At 35.9% G+C, this 20,627-nt stretch overlaps 1 protein-coding gene and 1 pseudogene across 2 annotated transcripts in view; one reads left to right on the top strand and one right to left on the bottom strand.

The window, feature by feature from the left end:
* Positions 1-20,627, top strand: part of CEP112 (centrosomal protein 112) — a 560,812-nt gene that overhangs the window by 241,395 nt on the left and 298,790 nt on the right. For both annotated transcript variants that reach the window (XM_037809125.1, XM_037809126.1), the window contains one exon: positions 6,372-6,479. In XM_037809125.1, the coding sequence (XP_037665053.1) occupies positions 6,372-6,479 (108 nt within the window). The remainder of the gene's footprint in view (positions 1-6,371; positions 6,480-20,627) is intronic.
* LOC119513795 lies at positions 15,503-16,154 on the bottom strand (annotated as a pseudogene).

The raw sequence follows: 20,627 nt of genomic DNA on the forward strand, positions 1-20,627 counted from the left end.
TGGAACAATGGGACTTATGTATACTACTGGTGAGGGTGTAAATTGGTATTACCAAACTTTGGAAAGCTATTTGATAACATCCACTAAAATTGAATATGTGCATACCTTATGTCCAGCTAAGTATATGCCCTTCATAGATGCATATATAGTTCACAAAAGATATATACTAAAATATTCATAGCAGCATTATTCATAATAGCCAAAAAAAATGAACAACAGAAACTGGAGACTATCCAGAACCATCATAGTAAAATAGATAAATTGTTGTATATTCATACGTGGAATGCTGCATAACGACCAGAATGAACAGTCAACAAGTACACCTGAGAACTTGGATGAATCTTACAGATGTAATGTTGAGTGAAAGAAGCCAGCCACAAAGAGCACAAGGAGTTCTTACTATAAGATTCTGTTTATATAAACAACAACACACAAAGTTGGTTTGTGCAAGTTGCCCTCGAGTGGCGAGGTAATGACTTCTGAGGTACTGTTGATTGATCTGGGTGCTAGTTACAGGGAGGTGTTCGGTTTGAGAAAATTCATCTATGTTCATTTTTCTGATAGCATGTTATATTTCAATGCAAAGTTTAAAAATGTAATTAGTAATACTTGCCCCAGAGGATTTTACCATTTGAATAAATATTAAAATATTTAAATTTATTTGTGTGATTCCAAAACATTGGTGATGTTGCAATAAGGATGATAATCAAAAAACATTAATAATCATTGATTTGATATCATTTCTTGTCTTATATTAATAAAGAAATAGTCTCCTAAAGAAATATGAAAACTGAATGAACTAAAAGTTGGCAAATGGAATAAGGAAATAAGGGGCTGTGTTCTCAATAGGGAAGAATTCTTAATTCATTACTGGATTTGTTAAGTCTCTTGTGTTTATTTTAGGTAAGCTCTCTTATTGTGCTAGTAAAAATAATGTATTTACATTTTTAGAAATATGTTAAAAAACCCCACAAATTTCAAATCTCTTCCATTTCATAGCAATCATTTCCCATACTAACATGTACAGGACATAGTGTCTTAAATCAATTAATATTTATCTCTCACAAAAAAACTATGGGTAAAATCAATTAGTATGTTAATTGAGTTTCCTGATGAGGCCATAAGTTCCTATTGGGTCCTTAGCCAGCCACAGAAATATTTATTTCTCTCTCTCTCTGCCATTTATATCTATTTACCTGACTGACTGTCTGTCTATCGTCTATGCATCAATCCATCGTCCAGCCATTCATCCATCCATCCATCCCTCATCCATCTATCACCTATCAATCTATATGTATTTCTTATTTTACATACATCTGAAAATATTTGACAGGTAATTTCTTATAGTTTATCAAAACATGTATTTAATGCAATAAAATATGTTTTGAATTATATATGTTGTTACACAAAATATAACAAAACAATGGTACTCTATTAGAGGAAGAGTAATGACCTATTATTACCTTATTTGACAGAGAAGGCCAGATGTTCACCCAATTTACATTCCTACTTTACTTCCTTACTAATAGAACCCTGATTTTATTTAGGGCAACATTAGACCCAATTTTAAAACTACAGTCTCTTACCTTACAGATGGAACTGGCCATTTAACATAATTCTAGAGAATGAAATGCAAATAGCATAATTGATTTGCTATTGACTGGAACTTGCAGGAAAGTCCCTTAAAAGAGAATTCAACTCAGCTAACACATTATCCTTTGCCCTTGTCCCTTTATCCTTTACCCTTTGCCCTTCTATTTCCCTCTGCCAGATGTTCAGAGCTACAGAAGTCATTTTGCAACCATTAGGAGAAGATCCTAACCCTGACATCTTTGAGCTGCTAGGTGGCAGCCTACTTCTTAACTTATATGATAGGAAAATAAGGGCCTATGTTGTTTAAGCTATGGATACTTGAGTTTTCTCTTACAGGTAGCTTAAAGTAATGTCTTAGGCAGCATATAAGGAAAATCCAACACCCTTCTTTGCCTATTTCTTGCTTCTTTAAACGCAGTCACAGAAATATAACCAAGCCCCTTTCTGCTCCTGGTTTTGCCACAAGGTTTACTCTTAGGTTCCTTTGAAGCCAGTTACACAATATAAGAGATTTTTTTTTTTTTAATTAAGTTGAATAGAATATGGAATGATCTGTGACGAAGCAGAATCTTTTGTTTCTGTGGTAACCAGAGAACCTTGTGTTTTTCTACAAATGAACTATTTTAAATTTTTTATTAAATTGTGGAAGGAGAATGGAGTGGGGTCTGGCATTTTCGGTCAGTATAATCTAAAGTAACATGTATTTCATTTTCTTATAGTATCAATTATTAATTACCTTGAGTTTTTCTTAATGTGTACGTATAAAAAGTCTTTTCCTGTACTTTAAATTGTTGACGGTTTTCCATTTTTTATAGAAGCTATTCCTACTTAAAAACCAAATTTGAATATATAGAGCTCTTAATTTTTATTTTTAATATTTAGTATTTTAATATTTCATCCTGTGCTGATTTAAATTAGAACTCAAATCGATTTCATATGAAGTTCTGCCTTAAAAGTATTAATGGAACCACATCCTCCCTCCTTGATTTATCTTTTCTTTTTCCTTTCCCTTTCTCTTTCTCCTACCCTTCTGTGCATCCTGTAAGAATTTAATGAATTTTATTCTGTGTTCCATGACAATTAATTAAAATACAAAATAAAAAATTATGTCCTGCTTCCCTTTATTTAGGAGCTTATGATCTAGATGAAAGAACAAAGCTTGTACCTTTGAAACACTTCCATATCATTGAGAAAAACACTATGTGCTAGGAAAATAATGGCATTAGCTCCTAGACATGGAGAAAAGGAAAACGTGCGTCATTTGGTGGGATTAGAGAACACTTCAGAGAGGAGGGGAGACTTGACTCAACCTTACAGATTGACTTTTCGGATGAGGGGAAAAGGAGAAAAGGGCTTTCCAGATGATGTGAGAAGCAAAAGCTATGGAGTCAAGAATAGCCATGGCTTGTTTGGGAAATGCCAGGCATATTGTTGTGTAGGGAGACGTGGTTAGATTGCCGAGGACAGATGCAAAAGCCTCCTGCTCATGTCTAATGTGAAACACATCGAGGGTGAGAGAGCCTTGAGCCTCTTGAATGCAGCAGACCCTTTACAGTGACACTTTCCCTCTGGTGCTGCAGTACAGATGAAGACAGGTATTGAGAGACATTTCAAAGGAACTGTTGTGACACAGTAATTGCGTTGTTGACTGTAGGGAAAATGAAAGATAATGTCAAAGTTTCAAGTCCAGGTAGCTGGGATGATAGTTGAGCCACTACAGAAACAGGGAGGTGGGGTAGAGGGGTAAAGAAGATGGAGTGTGGCGGTGTGGGCCAAGGTGGGCACAGGAAGGCCATCACTGCAGGTAAGGACATGAGTTCTCCCCAGGTGTTTGGAAACTGAAGACTGGAGCTTGAGTCAGAGGTTGTAACTGTTGAGAGTCACCAGCAGAATTTCCGTCTTAGTATTATGCCTTAAGACAGAACTTTTTTTAATGTAGTCATCCTATTCTGTTAATTATAGTTTTGGGGTACTAAATGGCTCTGTAAGGTGTGTTTCAGGTTATTTCTCTATTAATTTTTGCTCGTTTGTTTACTATGCTACAGTCCCTATCTCGTGTTCTTTCCCCAAACACAACTAATTTTTTAAAAATAAAAATAATTGCTTTCATTTGAAGCCTATGTCATAAGTTAGAAATAAAATAAAGTGGGCTTTAGTTTGCTTCCTTTAATACTGTATTAGTAAATTTTGTTCTTGACCATGATACCAATTATCAATGGATCAATAATCTTAGAACTCTTACCATTGAATTTGGAAGCTGAGAACTTATTGTTTTCAGAGTCATGATCCTTGATATTTACAAAGAAATATTCAGATGCTCGATATTATGCCATAATCGAAATACTTCAAACTTTAGTGTAAGAATCAGTAACTGGAATGTATTCTTGGACAGTAGTAGTGGGTGATAATGTGTATTTTGTTGTTCTTATCCAATGAGACTGACTGCTTTTCACTGATTATCTTTACTCCTAGAATCTTAAAGTTTAATCATGTTTGAAAAAATGCATTTGAATATTCGTATTTCAGTTTAATGTGAAAAACTGTGAAGGAAGCATTTTTCATGGTTCATTTCCCCCAATATTCATGTTTTAACTAATCTTAGCACTTACTGAAAGGTAGCCTGAACGAAGGTGTTGTGTACAGGTTGAAAGGAAGAAATACCTCAATATTTCAGTGAAGCAGAATAATAAGTAATGTAAAGTAGGCAGTGATAGAATGATTCTCACATTAACTGACAGTTGCATCAGAAAAATATTTACTTAAATTATGCTAAAATGTGCAATCTATGGGTTAGAAAGACAAATGAAATACTGTACTACAATGAATAAAAGGTGCCATTTTCATTTTATTGATATGGAGAGCTTTTTCAACATTGTATCTAAGAACATTGTTTTCTGTCATATGTAAAAGAGCATCCAGTGAGAGATAATAAAACATCTATAGAATTTTCTAGATGATAGGAAAAGTTAGATTTAATTTGTTTTATTTTATATGGGTTTTAAAGAAAATAGCACTATTATATATTAAAAGTTGTTCATTTGAAGCCTAGGACCCAGTTGGGTACACAGTGTCTTCTAATTTTTTCATTTGATTAGTGTTTATTGAGCCCCTACTAAGTGCCAGGCACTGTGTTAAATGATTGGGATTCATCGTGAACATGTGGTTACATTCCATCGGGAACACAGGCATTAAATACATCCCTAATGACTAAGTAAATTATACAGTGTACCTGAAGGTGATGGGTGCTTTGGGAACAGGGAGAAGTAGATCAGGGGAAGGGGTTTAGTAGGACAAGAGGGCTGGGCTGCAATTTAAAATAGAGTTGTCAGGGAGGTGTCAGTACAAAGGTGACATTTAAGCAAAACCTTGAGAGTTTGAGAAAGCCACGTGAATATCTAGGAGATGGAGTAGGGGTGGAGTGGAGTAAGGCAGTTCTGGCATGTTCTAGGTCCAGCAAGCAAGCAGGTGGGCTAGAGTGGTGGTGGTGAAGGGCTAGGAAAGTGATTGGATCACACGAGGCCTGTATTTATTGACCTGTAATCCACATAATATACCATACATTCGTTTAAAGCATACAATGTAAAGCATGTATTTAAAGCATACAATTCAATGGTTTTTAGTATATTTACAGAGTTGTGTAACCATCACCACAATCAATTTTAGAACATTTCATCACTCCACAAAGAAATCCCATACCCTTTAGCAGTTACTACCCTCATTTCCTCTGAAGGCCTCCCTCCCTAGGCAACTGCTAATCTTCTTTCTGTCTCTATAGATTTGCTTATTCTGAACATTTTATATAATGGAAACGTGTAACATGTGGCCTTTTGTGACTGGTTTCTTTCAGTTAGCATAAGGTTTTCAAGGTTCTTTTTTCCTTTCTATTGCCAGGTAATATTCTGTTGTATGGCTATACCGTGTTTTGTTTATCCATTCATCAGTGGATGTACACTGGAGTTGTTTCTTCTTGGGAATAATGCTGCTATGAACTTTCTTGTACAAGTTTTTTGTGTGGACATGTATTTTCATTTCTTACCTAGGACTGGAATTACTTGGTCACATGGTAACTCTATGTTTAATCCTTCGAGGAACTGCTAAGATGTTTTCCCAAGTGGCTACCCTATTTTACATTCCCATCAGCATTGTATGCAGGTTGTGATTTCTCCACATCTTCACCAACACTTATGACCTGTGTTCTTAATCCTAGCCACTCTAGGGAGTGTGAAATGGTATCATATTTTGGTTCTGAATTGCACTTTCTTAATGACTAATGATGTTATCTTTTCACATGGTTATTGGCCTTTTGTATGTATTCTTTGGGGACATGTCTGTTCAGATCCTTTACCTATCTTTAAATTGGGTTTAATTGCCTACTTATTATTGAATTGTAAGATTTCTTTATATGTTCTAGATACAAGTCCCTTATTGGATTTATGGTTTACAAATATTTTCTTGCATTCAGCACAGTGTCTTGTAAATTCCAAGGGCTTAATAAAATCTTGTTGGATAAATACTTAAATGCCCAAAATTGTATTTCTGCCACTTGTAATTATAAAATGAGAATTTAGGCAGTTGTATATCAATTTTAATTCCCCTGCCTGAAATTTTTAACAATATTTTAAAATAAATTGATAATTTGCACTATTTTATCATCTTTAAATTCACGATTATGATCAGTGAGATGCCTAAAATCTGCCATTCTGATGAATGATCAAATTACAAAAATGTGGAATGCAATTTTTTTATTTAAAAATTTTAATACTTTTTAAATTTTATAGATGGAAAAAGTAGAAGCAGATCTAAGTAGATCCAAGTCTCTCCGTGAGAAACAATCAAAGGAGTATCTATGGCAGCTGGAAGATGTCAAAAAAAGATATGAACAGCAGGTTGGTCTTTCATTTTGATGATGCCATTTAATTTTTTAATACATGTATAATTCATCATTTAAAAATTTCTTTCTATCACAGAAACCATGCAAATGAAAATATTTCTGAGAAACATTTATTACCAATATATTTGAAATATTTTAAACAGTATTTGTTTAAATAAAGTACTGAAACAGAATTGTAACCCTCCAGTGAAGTCTACTCCAACAGTTAATCTGAATGCTTAATTGAAGGTGTTTATTGTGGATCTTGAGCACTAATTTGATTTATTTATTCATTTATTTGACAAATAGGTTTTGAGCACCTACTTTATGCCAGATACTGTTTCAACCCCGGGGAGAGCAGTGAGCAGGACAGGCAAGGCTCCCGTCTCATGGAGCTTCTGTTTCAGTGGGCATCCAGACCATAAACAGAAAAGGAAATCATTTCAAAGAATGACTTATGAAGAAGGAAAGAGGGCATGTCACAGACTTTGCAGGGTGGAGAGAAGGGAGGGGATTGCCAGCATTTGATAAGTGGTCAGGGAGGCCCCTGAGTAGGGGACATTTGTGCTGAGAGTCCTGAAAAATAGGAAGGAGCCAGCGGTGAGCTCTCTTGAGGATTAGTAGTCCAGGCTGAGGGAACGGCAAGTTCAAATATCCTGAGAGGAGAGCAAGCTGGGAGGGTCTTGGGAATCAAAATGACAGTCAAGACGGGTTGAGCCAGCACGTGAAGAGGAGAGTTCCAGTGGTGGAAGAGGAGAAGGAAGACCATAAATAGGGCCTCACACGGAGTTTAGATTTCACTCTAAGTATTCTGCCTTTTATTTAGTTATAAAAAAGGTTTGTATGCCTTCTTTTAAAAAATATATCCCTGCCTATTCTCCTGGTAATTACAGTGGCTACTAAATATTTCCTTGTTCATCTAATTTGCTTGCCTCTTAACATCTGGAAAAATGTTAATTACCTTGGTCATTCTAGTTAAGAAATTTTTTTTTTTCCCCTAAAAGCAATATTTGAATTTTTCAATCTGGAAACCTGATTTTCTTTTCATAATTACATTCTTAATCCCCTTTTAACTAGGTACTACATTAAGAACTAATTAGTCCATTATTATTTCTGAATTTTATTCTCTAAGTGATAACAATTTGTGATTCACTTGAGTTCATTGAAAAGGAAGTCTGATATGATATGTGTCCTTAAAGTCATTATTGTTTTGTTGTTTTAATCTTAAAATGTTGGTAAAACTACCTCCCTGACTTATTTTTCGTAAGGATTGTGTAAAGGCACAATAATTATAGAGATCAAAACCTGTGAATTGACCCTTCTTTGTAATTTTCATTATTTGGACTGTCTTGCTATATTTTGTCTAGGCAAATCACGTCCATCTTACAAGTCTTACCTCAAGTTCCAGCTCTTCCATCAAACGTTACATGACCTTTTCAGCCCACACTGCTTTCTTTTTTCTCCAAAGTTATAGCATTTATCATCTCACTATTTTGTGCACTTGTGGAATTCTTGTATGAGAATACAGTGTATCATGTGGAATTGTTATCCTGAAAGGAAAATATAATCCATGAGAGAGCAGAAACTTTGTCTTATAATTTCAAAATTTCTGTTACATTATGCTTCTGAGTTTGATTTCATAATAGAAACACTATTCATTGGTTTTGAATTAAGCTTTGATCAATATGTGTCTGTCTGCTATCTCTATATTAGAAGGTAGGAATTTCAGTGTTCTTAATGTGAAATCCATCTTCAGTGAAACATCACCAGATATCACCTGTGTGTATATGTGTATGTGCATGTGTTTTATTTCTTAAAAAAAAATTGGTCTTATATGACTGTATATTATTAATCCTAGGTGGTGAAGTCACTTGCCCAAGGTCATAAGCTCAATAGTTTAGAGCCTTAGGGACAGTTCAAATTTCTGATTCCTCAGTTTGGCATTCTTTCCCTTTTGATTAGGTTTTTAATCGTCATAAAACAACCATACATGTAAAGATACATCCAGTTTTTAGAATTGTTTCTTGGTGCTACTTTAAAATTACTTGATTATGTAGTAAGTATAAAAGTTGCATATCACAAAGGAAATAAGAAAATATCTTGAATTGAATAAAAATGAAAACAAAACACATCAAAATTTATGGGATAGAAAAAGCCTGCAGTAAAAGTGCTTTTAGAGAAGTTTATAACACTGTATTCTTATTCTTATATTAGAAAAGAAGGAAGATTTCAAATCAATGGTTTAAGCGTCTTTTTTTTTTTAATTTAAATTCAGTTTTATTGAAATATATTCACATACCATACACTCATCCATGGTATATAATCAACTGTTCACAGTACTATCATATAGGTATGCATTCATCACCACAATGTATTTCTGAACATTTTCCTTACATCAGAAAGAACCAGAACAAGAATAAAAAATAAAAGTGAAAAAAAAACACCCAAATCATCCCCCCATCCCACCCCATTTGTCCTTTAGTTTTTATCCCCATTCCTCCACTCATCCATACACTAGATAAAGGGGGTGTGATCCACAAGGTCTTCACAATCACACTGTCACCCCTTGTAATCTACATTATTATATAATTGTCTTCAGGAGTCCAGGCTGCTGGGTTGGAGTTTGGTAGTTTCAGCTATTTACTTCTAGCTATTCCAATACATTAAAACCTAAGAGGTGGTATCTATATAGTGCATAAGAATGTCCACCGGAGTGACCTCTCGACTCCACTTGAAATCTCTCAGCCACTGAAAGTATTTTGTCTCATTTTGCATACCCCTTTTGGTCAAGAAGATATTCTCAATCCCACGATGCCGGGTCCAGATTCATCCCCGGAAGTCATATCCTGTGTTGCCAGGGAGATTTACACCCTTGGGAGTCGGGTCCCACATAGGGGGGAGGGCAGTGAGTTCACCTGCCGAGGTGGCTCAGTTAGAGAGAGAGAGAGGGCCACATCTGAGCAACAAAGAGGTACTCAGGGGGAGACTCTTAGTCACAATTATATGCAAGTTCAGCTTCTCTTTTGCAGTAACGAGTTAAGCATCTATCTTAAGAAACTGGAAAAAGATAAGCAAACTAAACCCAGATCAAGCAGAAAGAAGAAAATAATCACTACAAGAGCAAAAATAAATGAGACTAGAAAACAGAAAAGCAATAGAGGTAGTTACTATTATTTTATCCATTTCACATTTGAGGAAACTGAGGCACAGAGACTATAAATGCCCTGCCCAAGTCACACACATCAGTGGCAGAGCCATATTTCCATCCAAAGCTTCTGGACCTCAGTTCTCTGCTCATAAGTGCTCTGCTACACTGCTTTTTAGCCTCATCAAAAACAAAGTGGAGGAGCTCTCCCACAAAACAGTACAAAATGACCCAGAGACAGAGCAGGTAAGATGCTAGTGAATCAACCAGGGAGAATAAATCCCTATCTAGTACAAAGTCTAAGAGAAAATAGAAATAAGAGGAAGAGAAATTATTCAGGAAATAACACAAAAAAGTTTCCCGGAGGTGAAGGAGAAGATACTAAATAACTATATGTGCCAGTTTGAATGTATATGTCCCCCAAACACCATTATCTTCGATGTAATCTTGTGTGGGCACACCTATCAGTGTTAATTAGATTGTAATTCTTTGAGTGTTTCCATGGAGATGCACCCCACCCAACTGTGGGTGATGACTCTGATTGGATAATTTCTGTGGAGGTGTTGGCCCGCCCATTCAAGGTGGGTCTGAATTGAATTACTGGAGCACCATATAAGATCAGACAGAAGGAGCAAGCTGCTACAGCCAAGAGGGACACTTTGAAGAACGACAGGAGCTGCAGATGAGAGACAGTTTGAAGATGGCCATTGAAAGCAGACTCTTGCTCCGGGGAAGCTGAGAGAGGACAAATATCCCAAGTGCAACTAAGAGTGACATTTTTGAGGAACTGCAGCCTAGAGAGGAATGTTTTGAGAGAAAGCCATTTTGAAACCAGAACTTTGAAGCAGACACCAGCCACGTGCCTTCCCAGCTAACAGAGGTTTTCCGGACACCATTGGCCATGCTCCAGTGAAGGTCCCCGATTGCTGATGTGTTACCTTGGACACTTTATGGCCTTAAGACTGTAACTGTGTAACCAAATAAACCCCCTTTTATAAAAGCCAATCCATTTCTGGTGTTTTGCATCCCGGCAGCATTAGCAAACTAGAACACTATACCACTCTAAAATTTTAGAGCACTGAGAATAATGGGAAAATCCTAAATGAAAAGGTGGCGAACTGGCTGATTACAGATGAAGTCCTCTAGCACAGGGTTTCTGAAATCAATTTTTGAATGAGTTGTCAGCATTTAAAATTTACATGATTTTATATAAAAATGCACATTTCAGGCTTCTCTTGAAACATTGGTATATCTGGCAACTGTAGCCTCTTGATAGGTAGCAATCAACTAGCACTGAGAGATAGTTAATTACTTCCTTTATGTGGTGCTTGTACTCCTCAATTCACTGTAAACCTCTTCACTCTCCATATGAATTACAGGCACTGCTTCATATAATCATGTTACTGACCTGTTCTCTGTAGCCATGAGTTTGAAATCCCTACTAAAACTTGCAGAGAGAGAAAATGAGACCACAAAGGAACACGATACAAACCAATTTCAGATTTTTAATCAGCAAAACTGGATGCTGAAAGAGCAAGGTCTTCAAAATTCTGATTGCAAATGATTTTTACCCAAATTATCAACCATATGGGCAGTATAAAGACATTTCCAGACATGGATGAACAAAGTTTACTTCCCATGTGCCCTTTCTTAGGAAGTTACTTAAGGATGTTTTCTAGTGAAACAAGGAGTCAACTGAGAAAAATAAGGCCATTAGAAAGCAGTGGAAGCCAGTTGCCGGATGATAGCTGTTTAGACGCCCACGCAGCAGTCAGTTCATATTAAATCAGGAGAACAGACACCTCTGAGAGTGAAGTCTTGTGGAAAACGGAATACATAAGATATAGATAGATTGGTTTTGCTCTGGCAGACATGAACCCAAATCTCAAAGGCTTAGAACAATGAAGGTTTATTTCTCACTCATGCCACATATCCTTTAAAGGTCAGCTGCAGCTCTGGTCTGTTATGTTATCTTGAGTCCAAGTCTCAGAGTGATGGAGCAGTCTCCATCTAGAACAGTCTGTGGCAAGTGGAAAAGAGATCATGTTGAAACACATGCTGGCTGTTAAGGCTTTCTCAGAAGTGGCACACTTGGGCAAAGCAAGTCATGTGACCTCAAAGGAGCATCACAGAAAAGCATCAAATAAGGGTGAGCATAAAACATTCTACCCCACATACTATGATTGTAAAGCTTAGCTAATGTAAAAAAAGGAGAAAGCATTGGATCTTGATGCTAGGAACACTTTCCACTGAGTAGCACAGATATTAGCACCCTGGGGGAAGGAAATATAGTCTTAGCAAAATAAGGCTCTTCAGAGCATGATATGTAGATGATCATGACAATTAGGTGCCATTTATTGGCATTCAACTTTCAGAACCAATTTATGGTTGCAGACTAGAGCATAAATGTTTTCAACTTCCTAGTGTAATAGTAAAGGTAGAGGTGAATTAGGGGAAGGGGAGAAGAAGGGAAGGTTGGGACCACTGAGGTGTTTTGAGATGATGGCCATGTGATGAAATAAGACCTAGAGATTTCAGTATATTCTTTAAATCTACAGGGTTGGCTAGTGGAGGAACTGAAAGCGGTGATATATTATTTATAGGTGTGGAAAAGAAAAGGTGAATAAGTGTAAATGAGCTTAATTCATATTTATCATAGTCTATAAACAATGTCTAGATTGTAAATTAAGAAAGAGCTATACAGCATATTATGTAGAATAAGTAGAGCATAGTATGGAAGTAACCACCAGAAAACTGAAAACATAAATGGTTAAAAATAGTTACCAGTGGTACGAGAGTAGGGAGGCAAGGACTTTTCATTATAAAATCATCTTTACAGTTTTATTTTTTAAAATCTTTTTAAAAAATAAAATACAAGATTTTTTAAAATCTTGTATATGTATTCTATTGATTTAAAAATGTAATTCACATATTCTTTAATCCAAAAGCTCAATTTCTTGGAACCTATCTTATAGAAATATTTATACATGCGCTAAAATGTTTGCACAGGATTATTTGGCTTATGAAAAAAGTTGAGAATAAAGTGAGTGATTAAATAAATTATGCTTAATCCATACTGTAGAATACTCATACTTACTAAAAAGTTTTCTATAAATCTATATTGTCAACATACATAAATTTCTAAGATATACTGTTAAGGGGAATAAAGCTTGCTCCAAACAATTTGCATATCATAATCCCATTTATATAAAATAAAAACGTTTGTCTATTGTATGATTAGATATATAAATTCAGCAAAAAATTCTGGAAGATTACACATCTATTGAAAGGCATGGAATTATGCATTAGGGGTATGATGAATTGAAACTTTCATTTTATGCTTTTAATAAAATTTTCTATTTGAAATGTCAAAATAAGCATGTATTCATGCATTACTTGGATAAGTTAAAGATTGAAGTTATGAATGCTAAGAAACAATAAAACATAAGTATTTTATAACATTTACATTGTATTTAATAGCAATAATACAATGAATTAGTGAAATAGAAAATAAATTCAAACAACTTATACAGTATAAAACTAATCAAGAAATGAAAAGCCTAAAAGAAAAGAAAACAGATATAGAAGATAGAGCATTTAGTTGAAAATTACAAATAATAAAAACTAATCAAGAAATGAAAAGCCTAAAAGAGAAGAAAACAAGTATAGAAGATAGAGCATTTAGTTGAAAATTACAAATAATAGGAATTAGTGAGTAAGAGTAAAAGAACAAATGAGACAGAACCTAAAAGTGAAATTAATATAGAAATTAGAAAGTTATTGCATCCAAAGTTATATTAATAAAACCAAATAAATCTTGAGTTATTTGTATGGAAATTAAGTTTTCAAAGAGCAAATAGCAGGTTACTTTTAAAGGTGCCAAAGTATGGAATGTCATACTTCTAACTGCAAAAGCCAGTGGAATAGAGCTATTTCTTGAGATCCTTTAAAGAAAAACACTGTAATATAAGAGTGATTTAGCCAGGTTCTGATTAGTATGTGAATGGCACCTGAAAGTCATTTTGAGACATGCCAACTGAAGTTTATTTATTTTCCACTGAAATAAACTTTCTTTAAAGAGACATGGAAGATGTTTACAGTAATGGAAGGAGGTTGCTTGAGAAACTAGCTTTAGAAACTAGGTATAGAAAATTATGTCCAAGTAGAGCCTCGGATTGGAGAGTGGGGTAGGAGATAAAGGGAAACGGAGGTAGTAATCAAGTATAAATGAAAATGTTAAGGAAGGACAAGGAATATTACATATCGTTCCTCTACAGTTGAAAGACATAACCGAGTTATTTTTTGGATTAAAAGTAATATTAGGAGGACTAAAAAACAAAATAAAGTCAGCTCCTCAGATTAAACTGGTGAAGGAATGGGAGAGAGAGGAAAACAAATAAGTTTAAAACTCTTTATGTTACAAAATACTAATCAGAAGTTATTGTATTATAGGGTGAGTATAGGGAGTTGAAGAGTACTCTATGAGTATTTTTAAAGTTATATTTTCATTTTGATGACAATCATTTGATGGCAAATTTATAACCAAGTGTAGCCAAGTGATTTCAGTGCCTGATTTGCATTTATTTTGTGATTGTCTTGGCACAACTCTGACTTTTTAAAGTTGGAAACAATACAGAAATATCACTGAGGAAAATTTAGAGACATTTGACTAAATAAAAATAATTTTAAGTTAAAAAATAACCAAAGAAGAACTAGTAGTTATGGCAAATATGATAGGCAAAGAATGACTCTTGTTATTAAACTAATAATTAGCACAAATCATAAAAAATCATTCAGATTCCAATAAATGACCTGGCAAAGGAAAGAAAAAGATAAGAAAAGAATCAAGTAACAACCATATACAAACATCTTCAGCTTTGATGTTAATAAAAATGCCAGTTAGAATTAACAATTATGTACCATCTAAAATTTGCCAAAATTTAGTGAAATAGTTTCATATATTGCTGGAGGCATTATGAATTACTGAAGCCTTTTGGAAAGGATTTTGGCAGTATCTACCAAGACTCATAAAAATGTTTACACCCTTTGGTCCAATTATCCTTATCCCTGAAATACACTGAATGCCTGAAGATGCTCTTCCCAGAGCTCTATAACTCATAGGGGAATGAATACTATGGAATATTATACAGACCTTTACTATTATTACCATAGAGAATGAGGAAGACCCACTGAAAAGCAATGCAAACTATCCAAATTAGGGTGTTACCATACATGTATATGAAAAGGATCAGGCAGAAATATTCAAACAAGGATGTTATTTTTCAGGTAATGGAATCATGGTTGATTTTTTTCTATACCCCCTATTTCCCACATTGGTGACAGTATCACTTTTTTAATGCAAAAATGCATTCAATAAAAATTCACTTGGAAGTGTGTTAAACTTTTTTCAGAATGATAGATTTAAAAACTACTAACTTTTTGTTGTGTGTATACTTAACCCAGTAAGGGAAATTGAATAATCCTTTAGAGAGTTGATACTATTAATAGAAATCATACATTATCATATCATTTTTTGTATTTTATTTTCATGAAACAGAGGAAGATTATACAAATGTAGCTTTTTTTTTTGAGGATTCCTATTTCCTTGGTTTTATTTTAAATTATTATTAATGAAAGAAAACAAAATATTACATAGTAATTGATAATAACAAGTTAGTCTTTCATAAGAGAAAAATAATAATACAAATTTAGTACAAAGAAGCACCCCAAGCAATGAGTCTCTTTAACGGAAGAAAAAAAAAATCATGTAATTCACCCTTCCTTCAAAAAAAGGAAAGAAACCTAAACCAGTTATGGTAAATTTGGAAAGATAAGTATTTCCCAGGTTTCAGAATATGTGTTTATTTTACTAGATGTGCTTGAACGATTCAAGTCTACAAAGCAGGGATCTGTAGCAATCCAAATTCATCCACCAGCACTCCATCCTTATTCTTTGCATCAGTGGGAACACCTTCTGGAATTGCAGGTGCATATGCTGCTTCATCCAAATATGAACTCTCTTCATCAGCCAGAAGCTCATCACCCAGTGCATCCAATTCTGCTTCTAGATCATCTTCATCTAAGTCTGGGGTGCCATAACTATGACTCAGAGATTCTTGGATTTCATTTGCGTCTTCCATCGTATCCTATAGCTGGTCTTGTAAATCGTCAATCTGATCAATTTTCAATTGCTTGTGTGCTTTCTTCATTTCTTTTACTCCCACTTTCATAGCATCAACCATGGTCGTAGTGTCCTTCAGTGACTGGATGGTGTAATTGGCTTGTTCCGTGTTAAATGACTGTTGAGCAAGATTGTCCCACTGCTGTTCATACATTCGCTTTTGCTTTAAAACCCGCTTTCTGTTTGACCATATTCTTTGCAGGACCCTCTTTCATCTTGATCTGATCCTTACACTTCATTAGCTCAGCATCCAGTTGGGTAATCTTTTTATCAGTGGATTCTGCCCTGCTATCCACCGTGCCAATGCAGTCAGTCAGACTGAGTGATGGGGCCTTGGGTTTCGCTTTCCCAAAAAATCGGTTCATCTTGGGCAGCCCACAAATATAGCTTTTAACAGGAATTTTAAAGACACCCAAAGGATTTCTCAGGTCAGTGCAGATTTTGCCCATTTTCATCCTTTCTGTATCCACAGACCTGTTCATTGTAATCAATATTGAGTATGAAGGCCCCAAGCAGTAACTCACCAAGCAAGGAAGAAAGCAAGCAAGAATATGAGCTAATACATTTTTGAAGAATATTTGTGATGTGATGATATACAAAACTTTTTTTTAGTTAACCGATTTTCAACAGAAAATTTTATTAACTGGAACAATATTGCCCCTGACTACTCCAGATTGTTAAGATTTTTACTGTGAAAATTTATAATGAGAAAAAATAAGTATATAGCAGTGGCCCCTACAAGCTAGCATGGGTTCAGTAAAAATTAGGCCAATTACACTAAGCTCATTTTTTTAAATGGGTTAGCTAGACTGGTAGATGAGGAAAGAGGAGTAGAGGTATAGACTTTATTGAGGTCTCTGACAAGGTCTTTCATGAAGACACTATGGAAGAATATGGCTTGGATACATTTATGTGGTTAAGTGATAGTTCAAAGGACAATCTCTGAATGATTCATGTCAACCTGAAATGAGATTTCTAAGTGTCTGTCAGTCACTGGATGATGATACAGAAATTAATTTTCCTACTTGCTTAGAGTTCAGAGGAATAGTTATTATGTAGGATAAAGGAATCAGTGTCTGAAACTTTAAACAGGTTGAAATGACAAGCCAAAATTAAGTTAAATTTATTAGGGTGAAATATTAAATTCCATGCTTTGGTTTAGAAAATCAGCTTCAAAAGCATGAGGAGACATGAAGGAGGGCAGGAGGGCAAGGAAGACAGAAAGAAACACTGAGAAGGAGTCCAACGCCTGGGACACTGGGACAAGAGGGGTGATAGGCACAGTGCCAGCATGTTGTTTACGTATCAGGTCACATAAGGAATAAGTTGGTCCATATGACCATTTTAAATAAGACACCGACCAACTCGAGCATGTTTAAAGGAGAGTTTCCAGAATACAGAAAGATCTGGAACAGTGTCACCCAGGGAATATTTAAGGGAATAAGGTTGTTTTGCCAGGAGAAGACTAAAGGGAATTGCGTATCTATTTATTTTTCAATTCGAAAGCCTGTCATGCAGGAAGAATTCCTCTTGGTCTTGTGATAATAATCCACATGGCCAGCAGTTATTAGGGCCTGCTTCAGGCCAGGCACTGCTCTACACACTTTACACTTATCCAATATTTGTCATTCCCATTTTCTAGTTGTAGAGACTGAAGCACATGCAGCTAAGTAACCGGCTCAAGGTCCCACCCAGTTGATAGGCAGTAGAACCAGAAACTGTACTGAGTCGTGCTCTTAACCTCCGCTCTAAACTGCCTCCCGTGGAGTTCCAGAGGGCAGCAACTGGACTGGGTGTGGGTGGCCCAGTGAGGAATATTTTGAGTCATTTCAAGGTAGGTCTTCATTAGGGAACTATTCACTTGCGGAAAGGTTTGTCTTAGGAGAAAATAATTTTCTGAGCATGAGGGGGTTGAAGTGTCTGTGGGGTGTTGTGGAGGGACGCGAGTTTGGTGAATGTTTCTACCGCGAAGGTCCCTTCCAAACCCCAGCTTCTGTGGCTTTATGTTCGTTTGCCTGCCTCGAGCCTCAGCCCCCCATGTGTCTCTTGACAGACACAGCCTTCTCCAGGGCCACCACCGGCTCATTTACTTACATCCCTGTCTGGCTGAATTTCCTTGTTTCAGGGCTTCTGCCTACCTTCCCAGTCGCTATTCAAGTGCAAGTGTGACAGTTTTTCTATTACTTTGCCTTACTTTTCTCTAAGTTGTAAAATTTTTGAAGTTATGATTATAGCAGTTAACACTGGCAGGGGATTTAGATGCTGGTCACCCAGGCCCTTGCTTCTCAAACTGGGGGTGGTGGTCCCTGGGGGAGTTAGCAAGTGCCAAGGTGCATGTGAAGCTAGGTTCATATTTCCTGCTGTGTTGGATTTACTTGATGATTTTGTGGGAAAGCAAAGTAATTTTACTGTTGAGTTAATATTTACATTAAAACAACATAGACTTAACTGTTTTGTAAAATGCAAAGTTCTCATGAATTTTTACAATAAAATAGGACATTTCAGAGAAACTTCCAGCTCTCAGAAGCTGCTTCAGGCTATGCCCCTGGATCCCCCCAGGGGAGTGCTATTTGTTTTCAGGCTTCTAGGGGTACTTTGGTGGAAAAGTTTTAGAAGTACTTCTCCAGTACAATCCTCACGTTTTATAATGAGAGAATTGATATCCAGAGGGTATGAATGACTTGTGCCTTCTGGGCCTCAGTTTCCTTATTCAGTTCTAAAGTGCAGCCCCTCCCATATATAAAGCATCGTGTGTGCGGGGAATTGTATTAAGCTGAAAAAAGCAAAGTGGTATTTAAAAATATCTGAGTCAGAATGCAAGCATAAAATGTGCAGATGTGGAAAGGAAAACATCAAACACATGGGATAAATACTCACGCAAATATCCTGTAAAGTCCAGGCTTTCATCAAGATTTCCTGTTTCTTTTCTGTATAACCCATTGGAACAAAAAGACAATCCTAATTGTCCTTTCACAAGTTTCATTCAAGTTGGAAACAAACAACAAACCAGGCATGCTAGGGTTTCCTGAAATATGGAGTTTGTGTATGTGTGTATGTGTATCCCTTCATATCATTCTTTAATTTTATATTTTATATTTTATATCTTTTATTTTCACTACAAAGCCTTTAAAGTGAAATATAGTTTACATAAACTAGTGGCCAAATTCTCCAGAAAGAATAAATTTTTGTAGTCTGTGATTATAATAAAAACTGAAGGGTCGGTCACTTATAAGATACCATTATTTGAAATTTAAAATATTTTGGTGGAGAAACAATAGCAAAGATAACCCAGAAATTATACAAGAGATAAACAAGCTTAGGTTATTTTAGGTAAGATCGGTTGGGATATTTAAAAAGCAGATAGCATGCAACTCACAGTACTTTCCTTTACAGATGTTTAAGTTTTTGTCTAGATTTTTAGATAAAAAAGCCTAGAAACTTGGGCTTCTTTTAAATTAGACTATTTTGGCTATACTGGAAAAGGATCCAGTAGAAAGCAAGAGATGGGGGAAGATATATTAGCACAGGTGTCCTGGGCAGGTAGAGGTGTGCGGGAGGAACCCACGGCACAGGTGGAGATGTGGCCTCGGAGAGGGTGGTAAGCCTCTGTTGGGACTGGTGAGAAGAGAAGGGAAATACAGATGCCCAGAGTTTGTAGATTTGTAGTAGGAAGACAAGGTTGGAGGCTTCCTTCCTTCCTTCCTTCCTTCCTTCCTTCCTTCCTTCCTTTCTTTCTTTCTTTCTTTCTTTCTTTCTTTCTTTCTTTCTTTCTTTCTGTGTTTATTCAGTTTATTCAAAGTAAAACTAGATATGATTATGCTTTCAGAAGATAGAATGTCTTATTCTCTTTTGCAATATAGTTAGGAAAATCAAGGGGAAACGTGTGTGTGAAAATCTCTTTATATACCTATATTTAAAATTTAGGAAAGAATTTCTTGAAATCATTTTACAAAGTGAAACATTAAGGATAGTAAGCAAGCTTGTTTTACTCAAACTGATGTCTGAAAGGTCACATCCAGCAAACTAAACTAGATCAAATCACCATAGGTAGCAGAGTTGGTAAGGTTTGACTGTCTCAATCCAGGATGCCTTTCTTAGGGAGATGGAAAGCAAGATCATTTGTGGAGGTTGGAGCAATTACATGGACAGGAGAGCTGATGAAACTGGAATTGTTTGAAATTATTTTGATGATGGCAGAGTGATATGAGTAGAAGATCTGGGTGAAAAATTTCTCTTCAGTATTGATGTCCCAGATGAAGTTAGTGCTATGAATTTGAGTCTCCCTAAAGTCTCTTCCGGATGGATTTTTTTGTATGATTTGCTGATTTCTAAACACCTGTGTATTTTATTATACATCTCATTGCTGCTATTGTTTTCTTTGTCTTGTTCTTCTTGCTCACTTTATAACACTATTTTTAAAAGTCTTTTTTGACCCCATCCCAATCAAAATGGTCGAGTAAGATGCTTCAAGGTTCCATTCCCCCCACACAAGCTTTGAACAGCTAGCGAGAACTGGCAGAAACATCTTTCTCAAACTCCAGAAAACAGTTAAAGGATTGCAGTAACAGGATGAGTGCCGAATCAAGATAAAAACTATTTAAAAGCTGTACGATCTCATGGTGCCCTGGCTGGCCTTTCCCCCATCTCCTCACTAGCTTGGCCCAGAGCCGGCCTGTGCTCCTAGGAAGTGATGGGCCAGGCAAGGAGAGGGTTAAAGCATTAGAAACCATCAATGAGGAAGAGCGGACCTGGGACCTTCCAGACAAAGATTTTGTAAAACTGGCTCTAAATATGCTCCCAGAGCTAAAGGAAAACATGGGCAAATAACTAAAGGAAAT

The sequence above is a fragment of the Choloepus didactylus genome, chromosome 18, assembly GCF_015220235.1.
Source record: "Choloepus didactylus isolate mChoDid1 chromosome 18, mChoDid1.pri, whole genome shotgun sequence".
NCBI classification, from domain to species: Eukaryota; Metazoa; Chordata; class Mammalia; order Pilosa; family Megalonychidae; genus Choloepus; species Choloepus didactylus.